This window comes from Amblyomma maculatum, chromosome 5 (assembly GCF_055883805.1).
Source record: "Amblyomma maculatum isolate TAMU_Amacu chromosome 5, ASM5588380v1, whole genome shotgun sequence".
In the NCBI taxonomy this organism is placed as follows: domain Eukaryota; kingdom Metazoa; phylum Arthropoda; class Arachnida; order Ixodida; family Ixodidae; genus Amblyomma; species Amblyomma maculatum.
In genome coordinates this window covers 155,632,341-155,655,728 of record NC_139348.1, presented here as the reverse complement: position 1 = coordinate 155,655,728, position 23,388 = coordinate 155,632,341, and the positions used below count along the sequence as shown (strand labels likewise).

Sequence of the window (23,388 nt, the reverse complement as noted above, 5' to 3'; positions counted from 1 at the left end):
TGAAACGCTACTCGGCTGAACCATATGGCTGAACACTTGCAGAGCGCCATTTTAAACGGAAGCGCGCATCCACTGACGTCATCATGCGCAGGTCACTTGAGTGTGACGTATTTCCGTGCGTGGCAGCAGGAGAAACGTGTGTGGGGTCGGCTGCTGCCACGGGCGTGTCTCTAGCCTCGGCCAAAAACAAAATCAACAAAACAGATTTAACATGGCGGCCTCCATAGAACACGCAGCAAGTTGCGACGGCTCGATGGTACTACGGCGTAGTCGGTGTCGTGTTTTTCGAAGTTCCCCGCACACTTAAGGGTAGGATACGCGGTTGGTTTGGTGTCGCTCTAAAACTGTAAGTATTACAGACCGCATCGAAAACTTGCTTGGACTTGATCGCGTATGCTGCAAGGGGAATCGGCAGCAGAACGTGCAACTGTCGACGTGCTTTCGGTTAACCGTAAGTCACTCTGAACATGAGGCGGAAAGGTAATAGAAAAATCGACGATGAGCGCTTCAAGCACATCACCACGGACCCACGATTCCGTGGCGTTCCGCGATCGCAGCGGAAGGTCAAGATTGACAATCGTTTCGCTGCCATGTTCGACGACAAGCGCTTTAAGCTCAAGTATGTCATGGACAAACGCGGTCGCCCGATTCACAGCTCAACGACAGAGGACCTGAAGAAGTACTACGCCGTCACGTCGTCCGAGTCTGAAAAGGAGGATGATGAGAACGTAGGCAGCACTGACTTGGAGGGAGGCAATGTCGAGGACCGTCAGCAATCGGATTCCGAGCATCAGGATTTAAAACAACTATCTACCGAGGATGTCGCTTCTGAAGGTGAAGGCGCCGAAGATTCAGAAACGACGGAAAATTCTGAAGATGAGGAAGGTAAAAAAACTCTGAATCAGCTGTCTCTGACGGAACCACTACACATTAATTTTGCTTTGCTGTTTTCAGTTGTTTGTAAAAGCTCTCAACCCTCAGCCAACAAGCATGTTTTAAAAAAAGTGTACAGCTGATCAAAGGCAACAATACGAAACAAAGTAATAAACATGCAGTGTGTATGGTGCATTCAATCATGGCAGTATTTTTCTCATTTTTCTTGCATCCTGCTTTTTAAACAAAAAATAGAAAAACAATACTAACCTATAGTAGCAACAACAACCTTTCGGCTATTTACCCCATGTTTGTAAAGCAGTTCTGGCAAGCGCAGTGAACTTTTTCCATGCTCTGAGGAGGCACATTCTAATTTCAGGTCATCGAGCTTGAGCTGCTTTTTTTTTTTTTTTTCCGACTTAAAAACACTTGCGCGGGTTGCAAGTCCAAATTTGTTTTGTTTGCAGATGATCAATCGGCGAGTGCTGATGAAGAGAAGGAACCAGAGAGGGATCCTGCCCGAGGCATCGGCAACATTGAGACGAGCTCCGAGGAAGATGAAAGCAGCGAAGGTATTTATAATCTGCAGCTTTCACTTTTACATCTATGATGATAATCAAATATCATCATGATTAATGTTAACTAAGGACAACATGAAGTTGTCCATGTATGGTCAAATTATCGCATCCTGATGACAAAGTGGTCACTTTCACTAGATGCAGAGCTCTTATAGAGCTCTTAGAGCTTACAAAATGCGAGCAAACGAAGTACAGACATTATTGCCAGTTGCCATATCCTGATGACAAAGTGGTCACTTTCACTAGATGCAGAGCTCTTATAGAGCTCTTATAGCTTACAAAATGCAAGCAAACGAAGTACAGACATTATTGCCAGTTGCCATTTTCACAAACGAACTGCAATGGCATCAATGTCTATTTTTTCTTGTGGCCAATCTGTAAGCTAGACCACACTGCAACCAAACTTCTGAACTGTAATCACAGAGCCATTGTCATTATTCTCATGACCTCAGTGGCAAAGGAAAAAAATATTACTTTTTTTCAGCCCAGTTTGTTCAGCAGTAAATGTGTCTCTTGCTGGTAAACTAAAATCATCCTACCCAGAGAGCTTAATAATCAAGTTTTGCTTACAACAAAAGTTCAGTTGATTTGCCTTTGGGGTTCTTTAATGCTTTTTTATTTATTTATTTTAAGCACATAGCTCTGTTGAGATTTTTCTAAAAGCCAGAGCCAGTTATCAATTTGGTGAATGTCTCGTGAAGTGAACACACATCACAAACAGGTCACTAATGGTGTGAAATGACCCATAACAGCACTCTTGAATGCTCATGACAAAGTAATTTGGCAGAGGGATTTTGTGTTTTATCTCCCCTTAGCATATTGATCAAAACCCACTTTGTGTTAATTGAGATTGCAGAACAATGCAAAATGCCTGCAAGGCCATAAAAGTTCATCCTTTCAGGGACTTGATTCAGTACTAATCCAGCTCAGGATTTGAATTGAATAATACTGCTCAGAAAGCTTGGACATAGTTAAATGTTTCAATTTGAATTAATCCAGAGCCCTTCAAAATAGCACCTTCATAGCCACTGTGCCTGTTTGAGATGCTGAACCACACAAATTGCCAATTTTCTAAATCTTAATAAGGTGTGTCGATATTGCACATAAGAAAACCTGTAATTATCATGGCAAATACTATGTGTCTACTGTAGTAATAAGGCGTGCTTTATGACACAGGTGCCAAATTTACGAAATGTTATTTTTATTTCGGCAAAAGTACTGGTGCGAAGTTCCCTTTTTTTTTTTTTTTTTTTTTTTTTTGTGACTTGTCAACACCTGCTCGTGTTGTGACACCACATGTTGTGCAGCATGCTCATTAGGCTTGCTTTTCTCAGCAAATGCAGCCAGAACAATGCAGAGGCTTGTAACTGTGTCTTAGTGATTTATTAAAAAGAGTGGAATTGGGAGACTTCTTGCCATGATGCTTTATTTAACTCATTTATAAGCAGGGATTGGTCTTTATTTTTATATTTTGAGATTTGGCAGACTTTTTGTGTGTGTGTTCATTTCAGAACAATATATTTGGCTTCTTATTTTTTTTTTTGGCAAATATTATCTTCGACTAACGAATTATTGACGTTTTTCAGTGATTTCTTGTGCATGGTCAAAAATCACTTATAGTCTGTTCGGGGGTTTTTTCAGCATACAGATAATTCGCAAATAATTGATATGCGAATCGTAGTACTTAGAGTTGCGCTTGTATGAGGAATTTCTATTTTCGTTAAAAAAGTAATGCAAATGGATGAGGTCACTGACAGGTGAAAACTTCAGCAGAAGTTTCCTTCTAGGATTCTAGGATATTGTGCGGTTGTCTCTTTGAGTTGGGCGAGAGGGATAACATGGGCAGCGCTGGAGCTAACATGCAAACGTCACAGTAGCTGTAGCACAGTTTCATACCAGTGTTTATCATGCAGGTGAACCAATACTTAACTGACTAACTGCGTTCAGCTAGTGATGATAGCGAATAAACACTGCTTTATCTCTCAGACACTGAGAATGTGGTGCTTCTTGGACTGCAGAGGCGTGTAACATAGTGAAGCAATACCTCAAGTTGCACAAATGAGCTGCTTGTCTAACGTGCTACCATCACATTGCACCCATGGCTTCCTTATTTAATTTGTTTTCGTCATTGTGGGAGGCTAACTCGTGCTAAACAGGTAGCTATAGCTATGCCTTGCGTTCCAGAAACACTGACCGTTTTTTGGTTGAAACTGAGCTTCAAAAACTGAATTTGTCGTTTTTTTGTCGGTGTAAACCAACAAGTTCTAACTTGAGCAATTCTAAGTTTATGTACTGAAAGAGGAGCTCATTCACATGGTTGTAGTTTACAGCCACAGTAAACTTTATTTTGTCAGTTATATCTGTTCCATGCTGGCAGTTATAGAATATCTGCCTTTGCTTAGAAGCTATTAGAAAATCACATTTCACAAATTTCAGGGGAGAAAGGAATCCATCTTAAAGTGAAATGTCACCATTTTCATGTACTCAAAGCTGGTTATTTGATAAAGCGACGCTTAATGCCAAGCCCCGGTTCGTTTTCTTGTGCAGATGAAGCAGAGGGTGCCGATGATGACGAGGTGGCCTGGGGTGAACTAGACCGGGATGCCCCACAGTCAGACCACGTGAGCCGGCGGCTGGCACTGTGCAACCTTGACTGGGACAAGCTGCGCGCTCAGGATCTGTTTGTACTGCTCGACTCATTCAAGCCGCCCAGCGGAGTCATCCACCGCGTCAGCATCTATCCATCCGAGTTTGGCAAGGAGCGCATGGCACGCGAGCAAGTGAGCGGCCCCACGGAACTGGTCGAGGCTGCCCACCGTGGCAGCAAGCAGGCATCTTCCTCCAAGATGGCTGAGGATGAGGACGAAATTGATGCCAAGAAGAAAAGGTGCAGTGCCAAGAGTTGTGCTGCTTAAGCATGACTTTTTCACACAAGTTGGTTCAGCTCCCCGCATATCCCACACATTGAAATATGACTGTCTGATTGGGACCAAGTTCTGAGTGTAGCTGATTGTTGCTATGCCTGTAGGCAGTAAGATTAACTATGTAGAAGTTACCTCTCAACAACAACACTTTCTGCAGCTAGCTGGCTACTGAGTAGGAGTTGCACCTAGCCAAAGTCGAACATTAACAAAGTGCGCGTACCAGGGTCCGGCTAGACGGTGTACCATTGGCTTTAAGCAGTCAGTTGTACATTTTGAGGTTATGCGCTGTTACCATACATACCTCCGCAGGCTTGGGAGGCTGTGCCTTGTGGGCACAAGTCGTTTGCTAGTATAATACTGTTCCCTGTCATCATCCGCTTGGGGCAGTTACTTTGATTAGCAAGTGTCTTCACTGCATGCGATGACACTCGAAATCATGATTTACGGGACACAAAAAAATGTTCTCTTTTGGCTACCGTGACGGTTCAGCACCATTTTCACGCGTTTGTTGGCACGCATACCACATGATGCCCTGCTCTCAAGCTAGCACAACACAGACAACACGGCAACTCACCTCTTGGACACTTCCAAAAGTTTGACAGCTCCATTTCCTATCTATTTTATTTCCTTATTTTTACTGGCCACATATTTCCTTCTGCAGGCACAGGTATGGGCACTTTTCCAGTTATTAAGGGCTCTTTGCGCATTGATTGCAGGCAAATAGATTGCTGAAGATAAGTTATAAGTGACTTCTTTTCACAAATGAAAAACACATTGTATTCACTGAAAACAAAGCTTCTAGTCTGAAGTGAACACCAAAAGAACTTTGCTGAATATCCAGAAATAAAGACCAGAATGTCTGACCCTTAGCTATGAAGGATGCCATAGCAAAAGGCTTTGGTTAACATACCAAGAAACATGCACATGGTTGATAAACATACCAGAAAAAGGCAGATGATGAATTTTGAATCGATTTTTTATTTAGCGGATTAATATTTGTGTGTGTGTCAAAGCAATATTGGATTGAGTTCATTTCGGTGTCGACCCTTAAAATAAAAATGGGTACCTGTTCCATGTCGGTTTGATTGGTTTATAATGTTTATGTCCCATAGCGACTCAGGCTATGAGAGACGCCATAGTGGAGGACAGTGGAAATCTTGACCACCTAGTGTTCTTTAACATGCGCCAACATCGCACAGTACATGGGTGTTTCTATCTATTTGCATTAATCACCGCCTAGTATGTGCAAGATGAAAGGTAATACAAGATGAGAACTGACTGTTACCGATGCAAAAATGTCAGTTTGGCCTATATGCACGTCATGACACTTTTTTCTGCCTTCGTTGCTGTTAATTGTGTGTCTGGTTGTTGTGGTTTCTGTTTGGCAGGGAAGCACTACGGCAGTATCAGCTCAGTCGACTGCGATACTACTACGCCATCGCAGAGTGTGACTCGGCCGAGACGGCTGACCACCTGTACCGGGAGCTGGACGGCCGCGAGTATGAGAGCAGTGGTACCTGCCTGGACATGCGCTTTGTACCTGATGACATGACCTTCACTGATGTAAGCTCAGTTCCGACCCTTGGCTTTATTCTGGCACTGAAATGTTTCATAGTTTCCATACCGTTGTCTGTGCCTGGTACATCTATAGTCCACAGAAGAAATGTACTGTAAAGATGGTAATCTTGACAAGTTGGTACAAATTCATATTGAGGAACTACTAAACTACAACTGCTCACAAGGTGAGCGAACTGAGAGTGCTGAACATATGACTGATTTTCAATCAAGGAAATGCAAAGTGAGAAACAGTGTGCAGCAGCAGTGTGCAGAAACCTTTGCAGGTCACAAGGTACAGAAACATGAGAAGTGAAGGGCATAGCAAATGTGCACATGATGAAAAACTGAATTGGAGAATAAGATTACAACAAACTGCTACTTTGGTCAGCATTCCTAAGCAATTCATGTCAGGTAACATCGTTAGGAAAGATGCGGAATAGATGCACTAACGCTTCGGGTTTCACTTTCAGGGTGCACTTACGCATTATGTAGCATACATAATTTACCACATTATGTGAATGACCACCCAACACAGAGGTAAATCCATGCTTTAACAAAGCCGTACAAATATGCCTGCATGACTTAGGAGTAGCTTGTCCGACATGGGATCCAAGGACCCCAGTGGGTTCGATTTCCATCTCAAAAGTGCTGGCCAAGCTGGCAGCTCCTGCCAGCAGCTTCAGTTAGACAGACATCAGCAGAATCGGCGAATTGTGGCTGCCATGCTAGCACACTGAAAACGACAGCTACAACCACAGTAGGCAAACCACATCTGCAATGCAAAAGCGAACACGCATGTGGAACTACCAACTGATCGAGCCGGCACAGTGAGAGCGAAAAGAGCACATGACCACGGATAATAGAGGCAGCGGAGGCTGCCAACTCGGCTCTCTCCTTTCAGATGCAAGGGTGAGGTCAGAATCAGCCTTCCAGGACCCTTGCATTTTGAGTGAGAGACGCTACCCTTAGGCTATGCCGGCATGCTTGTGTGGCTTGCTTAAGCAAGCTTTATGTTGATGTTCGGTGGCTTTTCACATACGACTGAATAATAAAGAGAATGATTCAGATTTCAGAGGGAATATATAAAAGGGGTAGGGACACCAAATTTTTTCATTGCACTTTAGCATTGTAGATAGTGCATAGCAAAATTGCATACATAATTTATTATCATGCTATTAGTACACAGCAGTTTTGGTTTCAGTTCGTAGTCACCAGGTTTTTACTTGACATGAAAACACAGAAAACATAGCATTGAAATGTCACGTAGATCAAAAACTTGTGACATCAACGAGTGGCCTCGTTGTCTGCTCTGTTTGCAGTGTGTCTCTGCCATGACAGCATGGTGGAGTCACACTGCTGAAACAATTGGTCATCTGTGTCCACAAGCATGATGTGTGCGTCTTGTTGGTGATCCGGTAATACCATGCCAACACGAACTACTCTGAAACATGTCGTTGTCACCCGGCAACATCTGTCGCCAAATTGCTCTCCGACAGTCGGGCAACAGTGCATCACACCGCATAGGCTTGTTGCTCATAGCAGCATTGATGTCGATATCTGCTCGCTTTGCTACAATTTCGACCAAATTCCTACGCTATATGAGGAGTTGAGAAAAATAAATAGCAGAAGAGGCTTCGACCATGAAGGAAGGCACTTAAATGCTCACACAGATCGAGGCACCGCTTTTGTGCACAGTTTTGAGCACCGCTTTCATGTGTTCAAATCTGGTGATTGTGGAGAGAAAATTCACAACATTTAGCGACTGAAAATGGCAATTGAGTATAGTTTTGGTTACAGAGAACTAAAATCAACAGTTGCTTATATCGAACTGCTGGGGTGGCGCAGTGGTTAGGATGCTTGACTGCTGTGCCCAAGGATGCGGGATCTAATCCTGGCATCGGCAGCCGCTTTTCTATGGAAGCGAAAAGCTAGACACCCGTGTGCTGTGCAATGTCAGTGCACATTAAAGAACCCCAGGTGGTCGAAATTTCCAGAGTCCTCCACTATGGCGTCTCTGATAGCCTGAGTCGCTTTCGGACATTAAACCCCAAAAACCAAACCAATTGCTTACATTGCAGGACACGCATACAATCACCATGAAGTGCCAGTGTGACTTGAAGCGCCCAGCAATGTTGCCAGTGGTCCAAAGCAGCCGTCGGCGCAGAGCGAATTATAGCCGAATGAGGACTGTCGCCGAACACGTTTTATGTCTCATGTCTTATCGAGCTTATTTTATTATGAGGTGGGCTTGCTAGTAAAGCAGTGATGAAAGATGAACCTTTAATTATTGCGGCGCTAACCCATTTCGAAGTGCCGCCTGGCGAAACCGACTAGGCCGAGTGATGAGTAGGGCAGACAGAGAGCAGTACAGTTCGTTGCCTGGTGCCCCCTCTGGCAATGCCGTTTCCGATCGCTCTGCACTTGTTTAGGCATACTACTGTTGCCCAGATAACTAGCAAAAAGTCCTTATAGCATTTTTCTTTTCTGATATGAAGCCAGTAAGAGCTACACTGCTGCGTCATCCGACCACACCTGTCTCGGCTACAGCAACTGTCAACAACGTTGTCCGCCACCCATCACCGTGTCGGCAGCGGCAGCCTTCGCAAGTTTTGGTGAATGAAAATGGCTATTAAGTATTGTTTTGTCACAGTGGCTACAGTGAGCCATTGTCCATGCGTTAGAACTATTAAAACGTTGTCACGCTATGAAAGAGCCGAAAGGAGCCTACCAGCAACAGCATGGTTGCTTAGGCTGATGGTAGCATATCGCAAAAGCACTGTCAAAAGTCAAAGCATCTTTCTTCTTTTACATCAGGAACTGAATCTATGTCTCAGTCAGTGCTCTAGCAATGGGTCCAGAGTATGACAGTAAGCATTTCTGAAAAGTTTGAAATAGGATTAAAATGTTTTCTGCGTCTCCCTTGAAATTAATACTTGACTGTGGTCATCTTCACACACAAAAGAAGCGCATGCCAAGCTTTGCACAACATTGTAATTTGCTGCAGGGATAGTAATTATGAAAGTAGCACAGCCTGTGTACGTGAACAAGGATCCATGAGGAGAGTTTGCAGGTGAGCCATTTTAGCTGTTGCATCAAAGCCAAAGCTTCAGCATCTCCCCCTCCCCCCCCCCCCCCCACACACACACAAACACACACACACACACACACTTAGTTTTTTTTTTTTTTTTCTGTTTTTCATTCTGTGTGGCACACACAGTGCTGCATTCTCAAGTGAATCCGTTGGTGAGGTGCACATGCATTGCCAGTGCGACTTCTTGCCTGCCTACCATCACCATTCCCTCAATCCTGCCAGCTCCTTTGATTTCTAGCCAAGAATCGCTTCTGGAAAGCAGGCATTGTTCAGTTGCCAATGGTGCGGAGGCCCACAAAGTTGCCACCAATGCAGGGATCATGGTGTTGACCTTTGGTGGACAGTGATACTAATAGCAGAATGTCAGGACTGGAAGGAATTCTTTCATGTGACAACACAGTCACAAACAAAAGAGGACAACACTGAAGAGGTGATCATTGCAGCTGTCGTGGCATTGACAATTACAATGAACGAGAGTCCGGACAATTGTGTTGTATCAAGGGACCATAAAACTGGCTTGAGTTCCTTGAGTCCCTCCAGCACTTCCAGGACCAGGCAAAAAAAAAATGCTGAAATTTCACTCAGATTGACAAAGGGAAACTTCATGCCTTCAACATCTAATTAAGGCAACTGGCAGACGGTCAGTAAAACCTCGTTACAAGAGACACTCAAGGGACCCAAAAAAGATGTCTCATGTAAGCAAGGTCTCTTGTAATCAAAAATTCTAAAAGCACTGTGTTGATATGTTTACTGCACGTCAGCACATAAATGCATTTACACGCATTAACAGGAAATTGTTCAGGAAAACTTAAAGAAGTTATTCATACTAGTGTGTATTTTTTGTGAGTGCAGAGTGTATTCTTTCCCAAATTCTGGAGGCAAAGCATTTCACTTTGCAAGCCTTTCTGTTGCTTTACTACCTTTGAAGCACTCTTACACGCTTGTCACCCTCAGATACTGACATTTTTTCTCTAAAATGTCCTCGTAGTCATCCGCTATGGCACATGCGCCATTTACTTGCGCGAGAATTGCACAGTCTGTAAGTTCTTCGGGAGCACACAAGATCCACATCTGCAGATACGAATTCCTCAAAAGATTCTAGTACCTCGGCAGTCTCTTGGATGCTCGCCCAAGCTTAGTAATGCGATGCCAGTGGCTGAAACAACGGGGTCGTTTTGACTTTCCAATCATGGGGAAGCACTCCTTTTAGTTCCTGACATATACAACAAAAAGGATGCTGATATGGAATAGAATTTAGCTAAGGGAATCTGAAGTGCATCATGTACGAGTTGGCATGCTTCAGCTGCATTGCATGAGCACACCTGGGTTGTGTCTCTTCTAAACAGTGAAGAATTTACTCCAGGGACCTGAAAAAATTGTCCTTAGTAACCGAGTGTCTCTTGTAACCATGTCTCTTGTATGCAATGTTGTTAACATGGCAGACATAGGAAAACCAACCAAACCATTTTCAAATGTCTCTTATAACCGAGTGTCTCTGGTAACAGTGTCTCTTGTAACGAGATTTAACTACTTCCAAGCTGCAGCACAAGTGGCGCGTGAAAAATTAATAGCTGTGAACGGCACATTTGTGCATAGAGCGCAGATTTGAGTTCCTCCAAAAGAGGCAGGACAAGCAAAACGTAAACTCCTTCATTTCTTTCTAAATTGCTATTAATAACGGTTAGTGAGATTCAGAAGTTAAGATGGAACCATCTGGTTTAGCAAATCGAGTCGTCTCGTTTTTACATGGAGGCCACAGTCAGTGCTATAATGCAACAATGGTTTTCCGTGCTTGTTCTGTATCAGATTAAGACTTTCTTGCGTTGCTGTCTTGAAAAGAAGGGCTCATGAAACATTTGTACAGCCGTGGTAGAAGCGACTACTGTACTCTGCAAAGGCTTTAAGCAGCTGTAAGACGAAGCGTTCCGCAGTAATGATGTTGTTCCTGTGGTCCCTCTTTTAAGTCTGAACCCTGTTTTGTGCCCTGTTCTGGTAGTGACTCGCTACTGGTTTGCACCAGAGTTTGGTGAGTGAGTACTTTAATTATGAAAAAACAAATTGTTTTGGTTTTGGTTTGTGGGTTTAACGTTCCAAAGCGGCTCAGGCTATGAGAAACGCCGTAGTGGAGGACTCCAGAAATTTCAGCCACCTGGGGTTATTTAACGTGCACTGACATCGCACAGCACACGGGCGCCTAGCTTTTTGCCTTCACTGAAAAGCGGCCGGCGAGGCCGGGATTCGATCCCGCATTCTTGGGAACAGTAGTCGAGCACCCTAATTATGAAAAAACAAATTGGTATTTAAAAATTACACTTTTCTTTTTTTCCCCGGTGTAGCCCAGTTATAAGAATATTTTCTTGGCACTTCACTAGTATTGTCATAAGTGCGTTTGACTATATTGTTTACTGCAAAAGCTTTTTGTTGTTTAAATTATCCATTGCAGGAACCGAGCAGCGTCGCTGACAGCCTTCCCAATCCCCAGAGCTACAAGCCACTGACATTCGTGACCTCTGCCCTTATGTCAGTCAACCCAGAGTTAACATGGGATGAGGATGACCCTCGTAGGTCAGAGGCCATGCAGCGAGCCTTCAACGAGGACGGTGACCACGACGACCTCAATGTATACCTAGCCTCATCATCTTCGGAGGACGAAGAAGACAGCCAAGAGCAAGGTGAATGCTCTGAGCCCCCGTCCAGGGTACAATACCTGAAGTTCGTTACTTCCTGCTACAAAATATTTTGAAATCCGCAATGCGAGAACAAAAATCTGCAATGTTCTGCCAAAGGCCTCTCATGCATTCTCATGTGGCCTTTCATGCAGAAGCAGTCACATTCTTTGGGTCTTTGACCGAAGATTGTTGAAAAGGCTAGCTTTTCCTTGCAGCTCACGAGCTTATTGGGTGAGTTGTCAGTGGTTATTTCGAAGGTATTGCGAGTTAGAGATCATGATGCTTTTAACAGGCACCAGCGTCGTTACTCATCCTATAGAAGCATGCAGGCCTGTTGCTGCAAGAGCCACGGCCCTTGGCGCACTAGCTTGCTTGAGTGTATGGGAGACAAGCATGTCAAGGCATCAGCAAATTTTTGTTTGTTACCACATTTCGGGTTTCTAGAGAATTCGAATGATTAATTTAATCTCATTCCCACCATTCTCTACATGCACAAACACAATGGCATTAAATCAAGTACATTCAATATTTATTTCTTCCTAGTTTGTGTAACTAGAGAAACCATGGTAGTGATTGGGAACTAGGAAAGCTGTAATAGTGTCTTTGGTAACAAGTAGTGTGGTCAGGTCACTAATTAATGGTGCAAAAAGTTGATGCATCGAATAGCACACAATGCTGATACCAAAGTTCAAACAAAATTCTAATAATGATGGCACACACTGTGCTGCCAAGTTAGTACTTCATGATGGACCAGGCAGTGCCTAGCTACAACACTTGTTTGCACAACGCCAGGCAGTGTTGACATAAATACTGTAAGCATCTTGGATCTTTTTCTTGGTGACAGAATGTGCAGGCAGTTTCGAGCTCTGGGCCTTTTCAGGGGCTAAAGACTCATCGAGAACATGCGTGGCACCTTAGGTTAGCTCTTCTTTTCTTTTTTCTTTTACGAGCAATGCACTTGGGTTTGCTGGTGACTCATTATAAGCTAACAGCGCAGACAACATTAGGAAACATGAGGCAGACGTGACACAACGAGCACGAGAGCGTCCTGTTTTCTCGTGTTCCTGTTATGTTATTTGCACTTTTAACTTATAATGCTCTCCTAAGGCAGTTCATGCCACTGATTATTCATTATACATGCACTACTCATCGTCAAAGTTCAGTTTTTATATTTCTATAATGAGAGGGGGGAGGATCAGTGCCTGTGACATTGTAAACGAGCAACTAAATTGCATGTTTATTTTTTGCTTCTGTGCAAAAATATTTAATGGCACTTTATTCAGCGTTTGCTGTCACGCATACACATACATTGCAGTGCAATCACTACCATGTTTACTTGGATACAGATGCCCAAACTTTGAGGCAAACCAACAGTGAATCACAACCTGAACAAAGTGCAAATTAGGCTCCAAATGGAGAAAAAGAACCAAAGGAATAGCTTCATCGATAATGCTGTAGAAACCACTGCCTTTCTTGCTACTGCTACTGCCTTTACCAGCCAAAATTTAATGAGCCCTTCTTTTCGAGACAGCCATGCAAAAGATTAAATAAAACCGGTACGCAGAGAAGCATGGTAACTCCACCGTACCGTCACACTACTGACTGGGACCCCATCGTAGAAATGAAACATCTTTGAGCTAAGGTGCATTGTGCCTTGAGAGGTGCACTTATTGTTATCAGTCGCATGTCAGTCACATGTTCGGACGAGATGGAGGAGTTTACATTTTGTGTGTTCCCTAGCGTGTGCCTGAGACAGGGCCAAATGAGATGTCATGCATTCACCAACATGCCGTCTTCTGTTATTAGGTTCTCATGTTACCGCTTGTACTCTGACATGCGGTATACTGCGCCAGTTGCCTTAATTGAATGCTGAGGGCTTGGAATTTTCCTTCATCGATCTGTATGAAACTTCAGCATTAGGCCCATTTCTCCAAAAGTCAGAGGCATTTGTGGAGGAAATATGGCTAGAAAAGTCCCCACATGGCCTAGCGCAGCAGGCATCGCCAAAGGAGGAGGAGGGGAGAGGTCATTGCACCAGCCAGCTTTCGTGTTCACACACGTAGGTGGGCCGTTAAGTGTCTCTGAAATTTTTTCCGGTTCTGGAAGGTGGGAATATTCACATACGGGACCACCTACATGTATGTACACGAAAGCTGGTGTGTGGACATCCCCACCTACAAGAGTACTGAATACAAGATAGTTCAAACGCACCTGCGTTGAACTTCCGTTTAGTGTTCTTTGGTTATTGTCAACGTCAACTGTACGTAGTGAAGAGCAGTCAGACTGTCCTCGATTGAAATTCTGATTTTTTTTTTCTTTTTTGCTTTCTTCAAACTTTTTCTTCAAATATTTGAATATTGTGGGGGTCTTCACAGTTGCTCACGCTCCGAGCTGAATGCCATGTCACTAGCTCTGACCACGCCTGTGGCGTGAAGAACGACGCATCGAGGCACAGCCAGCAGGTCAAGCTGTTTATTGGGAGTGCCCAACATTCTTCCTCGGTCTCGTAGCAGCATCCGGCGCGCTCCAGCGTTGTGATGTCGTATCCCCCAGGATGCAGATGCTGTCCGCCGAGATGAGAGGGCAGGGAGGAGGGGCCGCCCGGTGCACTACACCCAGTTCTCTCGCCCCCCGCCCTCTTCACAACAGCTCCAGGGGGGGGAGAAGAAGGGCAGGAGGAGAAAGATGAAAGCTCTCCAGGAAAGAGAGAGAGGGGGTGTTTGCTGTGTCGTGCGGGCGAGGGGGATTTTGAATCTCCACAAGATTTGTGGTCCCCTTCAAATTTAAATTATTGAGTTTCTGTCTACATTCATTAGAAGCACTCATTATAAGGGCAGGAAGAAATGATATAATCTTTGGTGCCGGGTAGCCCTGCTGGCAGCATGTTTCCATTGCTGATCGCATTAGCCAAAAATGGATGTTAAAAATGCAGAAATTGAACTTCAAAGTTAAAATTTCGCACTCACTTATTTCCTTTGTTACCTCGCATAATTGCCACTTCGTACATTTAGGATGAAGTGTGGCTGCAAGTTGTTCTTTGTTGTTTTTCAAGAGAATAAAGCTGTCGTAGTTTAGCCTCTGTAAATCTGCTCTCTTGCTAGCGCTTCTGCATGTCCCTAGTTTTGTTTTGTCACCAAGCAAGTCATTGTGTGCACTCCATTGATAGGTGAGGACAAGCAGGGAATGGGGAAAAAGGCCTCCATGGAAGCCCAGATCCAGAAGTACCGCGACCTGCTGAAGAGTCTCGATGAAGGAGAGAAGAAGGATGACAAAGATGACGACGACGATGTTGAGATGGAGGTTACATGGAACCCTGGTTAGTTTGTCTCTTCTTGCTTGCAAATCAGTGCACCTTGCTGTTTGTGTGCTCTGTCTTGACATCATAAATTCACTTTTTTTTTTCCCAAAAATTTTACCCATCGTAGTGGCCGAGCGGTTAGGGCATTTGGATACTGAGAAGGGGGACCAGGGTTTATTGCTTTTCTGCTCACAAGGTCCTTGAGCTGACTTGACATATTGTACTGCTCAGCAAAAGCGAACCTTCTGTAACAGACGTCAATATATAATCACTAGTTTTATCAGGCACTTATTCTCTTACAAGTTCTCATGTAGTTCACTCTTGTCCTGAGGTGATGTCCTAGCTCTTTATCTGTTTACCTGGCCTACATCCATCAATATCCTCATGTGCTGCTCGCAGGCCTCAATAAGCAAGTTGAAGACCTGGTCAGGAAGAAGCAGGAGCAACCCGAGGAAAAAACTCCATTCCAGGAATTTCTCGAGAAGCGCAAGGAAAAGCGGAAACTCAAACGAAGCCTGATCAAGCAGGTTAGCAGCTGGGCCCTCCATCATTGCAAACTCTGCATTCATTCCTTTTGTGGCAGTGTCGTCTTTTTGCCATTGCTAGCTGGCTCACCAATCAAGGGCTGCACAATAATAGCAACAAGCCTTAGTGTGTGTGTTTCCCAGACAACACCCAAACATCCCAGGGATTCTGATTATGGGAGATTGGGATGTCTGGGGAAGTCGCACAAAAATCCCCAAAGCATCCCAAATGAAACAAGTGACTTCCTCAGGACGTCTCAAACAATACCGTCGTGAGACATGTTTGGTGTTTTGGGATTATATTGGGACATTGTTTAGGGGGTTCTGCTTGACTTGTTATTCTAAGCCCTGTCTTGCTAAGGTCTTGTAAGAAGCATGCAAATCATGTGCTGTCTTCCAAAAATGCTTCATTTCCAGTTCTCAAAATAATTCTGAGCTCATGTTGGTGTTATGTGCAAATTCTAGATGCGATCTTTAATTTGTGTTGGGACAATTAGGGCAGGACTGATTGGGAAGAATATTGAGGCAGAGTTGAACTTCAACAGAAAAGTGGCCACCGTGCTGCAGTTTACCATTCTCAAAATTTCCAGTTATAATTATTTTGTGTTGAACTCAGTGAGTTGAATATGAGCTGAATCTGTCTAAAAAAAATTCTTACGTACTCGAACCGCCCATGTGCAGAAGCAATATTCGGGGGCTGAACACTAGCCTGTACAATAATACAGCGTTATCTGCATATGCCTAGTACTGGGTGCCGTTTTAGACACACGGAATGTTGCATACTGGTGTGTAACAACACACAGTAGAAACTTTTATATTTATTCCCGGTTCTTGACAAATTATGCACACTTCAAACTTACACACATTCACGTTTTGCAAATCATACATGAATCACCATTTTGAGATTGGCACTTTTCTCAAGCACTTCTATATATACTCCTTTACAAGGGTGTCCTGGTATGTGTCAGTGCTAGACTGCATATGAGCAAAGCTATATAAAATAATCTCTTGCATAGTTATTTATTTTGCTTGCAGTACAGTTAGTCAAGGTCACATGCAGCATTCTGTTAATTGAGCCTCTGAATTTCTCTGTCGACAATATATAATTAAAGCGATTGGTCAGAGCTGCTTTGTGTTCTTCAGAGAAATTCGGTGCCACGTGCTAGTTGTGCGCCATGAAGTTCGGCGCAGCGATAATTGGATGCCACGTTTAACTGTTGCAGTTAACATATGCTCTTTTTGCGAGCATGTAATTCACATTGAATCTTACCTCTCATATCATGGTAGGCTGCATGTAATGCAGCATATTTCGTGGCCGCCTTTTATGCATTTTCCAAAGGAACCAATTCCGATGCGTCAGCTAATGCAATTATGAGCTTACATTCACTGTTCATATGCTCTGAAAAACCACAATGAACAATCAGTTGTAACCCGCCAACATAGACTCTTGGAAAAGCGCAACCGAAATTTAGTTAAAAACTGTTGAGTATTGTATCAAGGACGGCGCCAATTCCTATTATGACGACCAGATATGCCTTTTGTTTTTGACATTTCAAGCTAATTTGTGCGGTTCTCTTTCACTCGCTTTCGTGCGACAGGTGCATGATCCCTTACAACTGCCGTGGAATGTAATGTATTTAGCATGGTCTTATAAAGGACAAGTAAATGGAACGTCCCACGGAGATCCTTCTTTGGAGGTTCAAACATAGCCCAGAAGGGAGCTCGCAGGGCCATCCTGCGGATTACCCTGTTAGGATGTAGGAGGTAGGGACTTAAATAGGACATCCCTGGGAGTTGGCGTGTTGTCTAGGGTGTGCGTGCGTGTTTGGTTTTGTTTTCCAAGCCAGGGTAATATTCAAGCAGCACAGCATGTGTATCAGCATTTGGTGGGAGTCACAATCAAACAGCCAATGTGCTTCCCAAGTGTGGACTGATGCACGTGGCAGTTTTAGCAATAATCTAGCCATGATAAGTTATTGCCAGCCTTCATTTGGCAGCGTTTGAAGTCCTGCATCACATTCATGTGCGGCAGTGGTTTGACAAATCTTAAGCCCTTGCTAACCTAGTTGCTCACAGTTGTTTCCTTGCCTCTGACCCCCTCCATCTCGTGATGCAACAGGGTTCCCAAGCGCAGAGCTCTGGTGAGGACAAGGAAGAAGAAGAAGATGATGATGCCAAGAACAGGGAGCAGGCGTTCTCGGATGATGAGCTCCCGTCAGACGTGGACCCGGATGACGATTTCTTCAAGCGAAATGCACCTCCGAAAAGTGAGCTGTGCTTCCTTGATCCTCGCATGCACACAGAGACAGAGGTCTTAGCTGCCATGTTGTTGCTGAAGCCTTGCTGAAACACTGTGAAGGTGATTTATTTATTTATTTATTCATTTATTTATTTATTTATTAACAATACTGCAGACTCCCAGCAGGAGTGAGCACAAAAAGAAAATTACATACACCACACAATAAGCATCATTTACATCACATCAGAGCATGAACTGAAGTGAATTATTTGGACACAGATCTACAAGAACATGCTGGCTGTTCTTGTACATCTGCTAGCACAGGACTGGGTTGATTGGAGGAATGTGGGAGAGGTCTTCGCCCTGCAATGGGTATAGCCAGGCTGATGATGATGATGATGATGTACAAGAACATGATGTGCGCATTTTCTTCAAATTTTCAATAAATGCATCAATACTGCGGCTCTTGACAATATGTTTGGGTAATTTATTTCAGTCGCTTATGGTTCTAGACAAAAATGAAAATTTAAAAGTGTTGTTTAGAGCGGCATACCCTTTGAATCATTTTACCATTATCAAGACGGGAGCTTGCATGCAAGGTGCTAGCGGTAATGAAGTTATAATTGTTCATTTGAATCTGGTTGTTGTATATATGAGGTATTGGTACCTTAATCAGCATTCACTATGTCTGGCTTATATTACATTGGGGCAGGTTAGTGACTTTTTTATCTTGCTCTGTAGAGTAAAGTTTTAGCAACAGATTTTTTTTTTGCAAGTCTTTACAATCATCTATACATCATTGACTTTGTGTTGCTTATCTAGTTTGCTTTAGCTGCATTCAAGGACCTTGGAATGTGCAGCATTACATATAAAGTGTCACAAGCCTTGCGCAAACTGGTTGCTGCTGCAGCAGATGGTTGTGTTAAATACCACAGCTTTCTTTTAGAAGTTACACAGGTCAGACAGAAAAAGCATGTTTATGTTGTATTTTGCACCTGATCATAAGATTTGCTAGCCATTTTCACAGTTTTATCTGTGTCATGAAGGGACAGAACACTGACCGAAATGTGTCATGAGATTTAGATAGAAATGAAATCACCTTGACTCACAGTACAGATCTAGCAATACAATATCCTGAAATATTGATAAATAAATGTCACATCTGAACACCAATGATAAGCTGAAAGATTACAGGAACGGGAGACAAAGGTGATAATTGTGCCACGGATGCATGAAGTGATGTGTTGGTTCTTCGTTTTATTGTCTTGGACCGGGTGCCTATATAATCTGGTTTAGGGAAATAAAATAGAGTTGTTAGTCAGCGCATGTGTTTCCATTCTTCTCGTCTCGTCCGTGTTACTATTATGCTGCAATCTCTAGTAACAGCCTCAAATGTGGAAACTGAAATGGACGCTGCTCTACACTTAAATGTTCTTGTTACTGCATTGCAGGCGAGATTGTGTTAGTTTTTGGTACATCACACTTTTCGCGCCCATTCGTCATTGCGGTTGCTGCTCATGGTTTCCAGCATTGGCCTACATGAAAATGGGCGCATGCACTGATCGAAAAATTCTCATTCAAATTTTCCTGCTGGATCTCTAACAAAATTACTATAGAATAAACCACCTTAGACAGGAAGGTTTCCACTGCTCTGAAAAAAATTGAGTCCCTAAATTCCATCGTTTTGTCCCTTTAAATGTAAGCCAGTACAAAATTGTAAGTCCTTTTTACTGCTATCGACCCACAGCATCCAAAGAAGGTGCCAAAAACAAAAAGAAGAGGAGGAGAGGTGGCACTGAGGAGAACAAGGTCGAGGATGAGGAGAGCACCAAAAGCAAGGCAAGTGTTCCTCGCAAACTCTTGAAAGGAGTGAGGACATCGGAAATTTTCGTTGTCTTTTTTTTTTACTTGTGACGCAACAATAATAAATTCTATCACTGTTGTGAGATGCTGCCGGAGCCAAGAAACCTAAAAACCTGCGCCTAAAAACTGCATGGCACATTCGCACCTGGCTACTAGAGGCAGACCTGATTTCCCTTTGCAGCAGCATAAGGAGAATGCAAAAGCAATCTTAGATTTTCGTATACTTGTTTGGCATGTTTGCTGGGGATGGCTTCCAACCTGGCAAAATGGATCTGGTGTACACCGCAGTGGCCTCATAATTTCATAGTGCGCTAGCACCGAGGTGCCCAGCCCACTCGCCACTTTCATCTACCTTTTTCTAAAGCCTGCTCGACCTTGAACACCAAGCCTTGAACCAAAACCAGATCGCTGCCATACCTATTTCACATTTCACCTAACCACGCTAAATCGTTCCATTGTTTGCTTATGTATAAAATAATGTTAAAACAATTGTTATTTTTCGTGACCGCATACTATCTTCAGTTCATATGTAGAAGTAAAGAAAAATTATTCAAGGTGTGCCATAAAATATATCACCACCACGTTCTCATCAGCAAATGGAAAGGTGAAGTAGTGACAGCCACATAGGCATGTGGGCAGTGTTGCAATGCTTTTACATACCGACTCATACATGATCGCAGAAAAAAGAAGTAAAGACTTACAAGCATGTTTAACTATATACGCCAAAATGACAATCATATCTTTTGACAAAAACTTTGCTAGGGCTGCATGCATTCTTGGTTTCTTACTTATGTCAGCATGTGGTTCCTGTTGTATTCAGTTGTCACTGCTTCGAGCATCAGAATACACACTTAAATATGAGTACATCAGGGGTTTGTTTCTGTCTTTGCAGTTATTATTCATTTGTTTTTCAGTGAAGCCATTGCTGTTTGGCACCAAACTTTATGTTACGCAAAGAAATAGTTTGAGCTGTTGGAAATCAGTTTCCGGTAATTCGTGCCTCCATCATCAATTCTCCACCTCCCCCACCAAATGCAGGCGGAGCTTGAGTTGCTTCTTATGGACGAAGAAGATGACGGCCGACACCACTTCAGCCTCCAGAAGCTGCTTGAGGAGAACCAGGTGGGACCGAGCAAGAAACGCAAGAGGAAGGCAGAGAAGGTGGCAGCCAAGCAGGGAAAGCCAGACGGAGACGACTTCCAGGTGGGTTCACCTATGCACTCACTGTGCACACAATATAAACAACGCAAAATACCTCAAATTTTCTGCATGCATGCAGTGTTCACCAAAAATATGCAAACCACTTAGTGGGCTCTGTATCCTATGATGCTGCATGTTGTACTGGAAAGGCCTGGATATGGGTAAGATAGTGAAAAGATAGGTAGCATATGTAATCCAGAGGATGGATAACCATTAGTATGTCTATGCAGTGGTATGGCATCAGTGGAAAAGGAAATGTTGCCAAGGTTAGGAGTTAGATGGGGAGAGAAAATTAGAATGGTTTCCTACACACACACATGGTAGCGTATGTTCTGGCTCATGTAGAAATTACATTGTGAACAAACAGTGCTTGCTTTGTATGTTACGGACCCATTGGGGAATGTCATATGTTCATGATTAGTATGCGGAGAACACTCACCTGTTGGCATTATGCATGCCTCTTACAGGTGGATCTGGCTGACCCGAGGTTCTCGGCACTGTACAACTCTCATCACTTCAACGTCGACCCGACTGATTCGCACTTCAAGAAGACTAAGGGCATGGAGGCACTGTTAGCCGAGAAGCAGAAGCGGAGACTTGCTGCCCCGGAGAAGGAGCTCCCGAAGGCAGTTACCACCAGCAGTGCACCACGGACATTGCCAGCATCACAACAAGAATCCAACTTGCCGCCATCACCCGAACCTGTTGTGGCGCCTAAACCGAGCCGGCAGTCTCTGTCGTCTCTGGCCAGCTCAGTCAAACTCAAAGTTCAGCAGATGAAGAGCAGAAATAAAAAGTGACCCTCAAGAACTATGAAAAATCTTTGCTTTGTTATTGTGATAGTATAACCTTTGCTGAGCTGCATTCACCTGCTGTTAACCCTCTCACTGCCACGCTCACTCAGTTTGTAACATATAGACACCCCTTGCCAATCCCAAGTACACTTATTATGGACTCACTCCCTGCCGCGCCCAAACCACTCGTATAAAAAAAAGTGATGCAAGCACATGGTGTCATTATCGAGAGGCCACACAAGTTGATGGAACTAGTAGGGCAAATTTTAAACAACGGATGGAGCGCATGTGTCTACATCTGCATCGCTTTGTTTTCTTCTTAGCAGTGTAGCCTTGGTGAGGCAGTATGCCGCATGCATCCACGCATTGACGGACGAAAACCTCTGCAAAGGGAATCTTCCTATCCATGTGTGGTACCATGTATTGAAAAATATCACACCAACAAATTTTTCTAAGCACCTGGGCATCCTAATTAGCAGATAATTATTTTTCAGATTAGTTATTGTCAATTTCTTTGTATTGAGTACAACTTATTTCTATGGTATAATCCTGAATAAAAATAACATTTCCTGCAGAGCTTTGAAGTGTCTTGTTAGCATAAAATTTCCACGATATTAACATGGAAAAAAAATCGCAGCAGCATGAAAAAAATAAAACTCAGCTGCAAAAAGGTTATGTGAGTGGAATGAGCTGCTTTCACATGTCGAGTAATATGGACCATCATGAACTAAAGTAAGAAACCCCTGCCAGTACATTGTTTGCAATGATTCAGCACATGCTGGATCACAATAGTATCAACTTAAGTAAGGATAATGCAGTGAGGTATGGGGAGGAAACGTTGAGAGGCAGAAAAAGAGCACCTTGGATTACAGAAAAAAGTCAATGATAGATATCTCATGAGGAAGATACTATATAGATTTGGGTGGGATGTGTAAATTGGAGACCAGATACTAACTGACGGTTCATTTTGGTAACAACATAGATTCCTGGGCGACAGAAACTAGCCATGGGCATCGGAGAGTAGGAAATGGGCTGGGATAAGGTGGTTACAGCTCGTTGATACGGGGCTAACTGGAGTGGGAGCATCATGTGCCCTGTAACAGACATAATCTGGCTATTGAAAAGGTAGAACGTACCCCGCCCCCATCGGCATCTCAACGTTGCTCAAGCACATATACTTCGTAGGATTCAAACAAACACTCTTATTACACCTTCCCGACAATTCCATTTCCGTCTTCGTTCAGACCCTTCCTGTTCCAACTGTCCTGCGCTGTATGCCAGTCTAGAACACTGCCTCTACTCCTGTCCAGTCGCCCAGTCCAGTCACTACATCCCCTTCCCTTCACCTCCCTCCTGGAGTGCCTGGCTGTCATCGGCACAGATGGAAGACCAACTTGCCTTGGTAAACCAGGCGAAGGATATGTTGAGTGCTTAATTTGCGCTCTTAAATAAAGTGTTTTTCTCTCTCTCTCTCAAGGTAGAACTATGCGACGTCCTCCAACTGGACAATGCACCATCATACCGAGTGTTCCAGCGAGTTGTTCAAAAATTCCTACAAATACGGAGTTTGAAATATAAAAACGAATATTTGTTGGAACAAACACTCAAGTCTGGCGGACAAAATTAGCTGCAAGATCCTCAATTATACAAGTAATTTTTAATTATTGCAGTTGGGTCCCAATGGGGAGTTTGAAGCCATGAGCGAGACATTGCCATACAAGTTTCTAAAATGAAAGTATTTTCACAAGCCCGGCAGCACGAGAAAATCAGACGCTTTT

The 23,388-nt window shown here is 43.6% G+C and overlaps 1 protein-coding gene across 1 annotated transcript; it reads left to right on the top strand.

The window, feature by feature from the left end:
- Positions 1-197: 197 nt before the first annotated feature.
- On the top strand, positions 198-21,636 carry LOC146190051 (ESF1 homolog). Its single transcript, XM_084604784.1, has 11 exons — positions 198-885; positions 1,341-1,445; positions 3,999-4,338; positions 5,764-5,938; positions 11,467-11,695; positions 14,859-15,008; positions 15,390-15,517; positions 17,634-17,781; positions 19,501-19,592; positions 20,655-20,819; positions 21,284-21,636. The coding sequence occupies exons 1-11, from the start codon at positions 468-470 to the stop codon at positions 21,614-21,616; spliced, it is 2,283 nt and encodes a 760-aa protein (XP_084460910.1). The 5' UTR covers positions 198-467; the 3' UTR covers positions 21,617-21,636.
- The last annotated feature ends 1,752 nt before the right edge of the window (positions 21,637-23,388 follow it).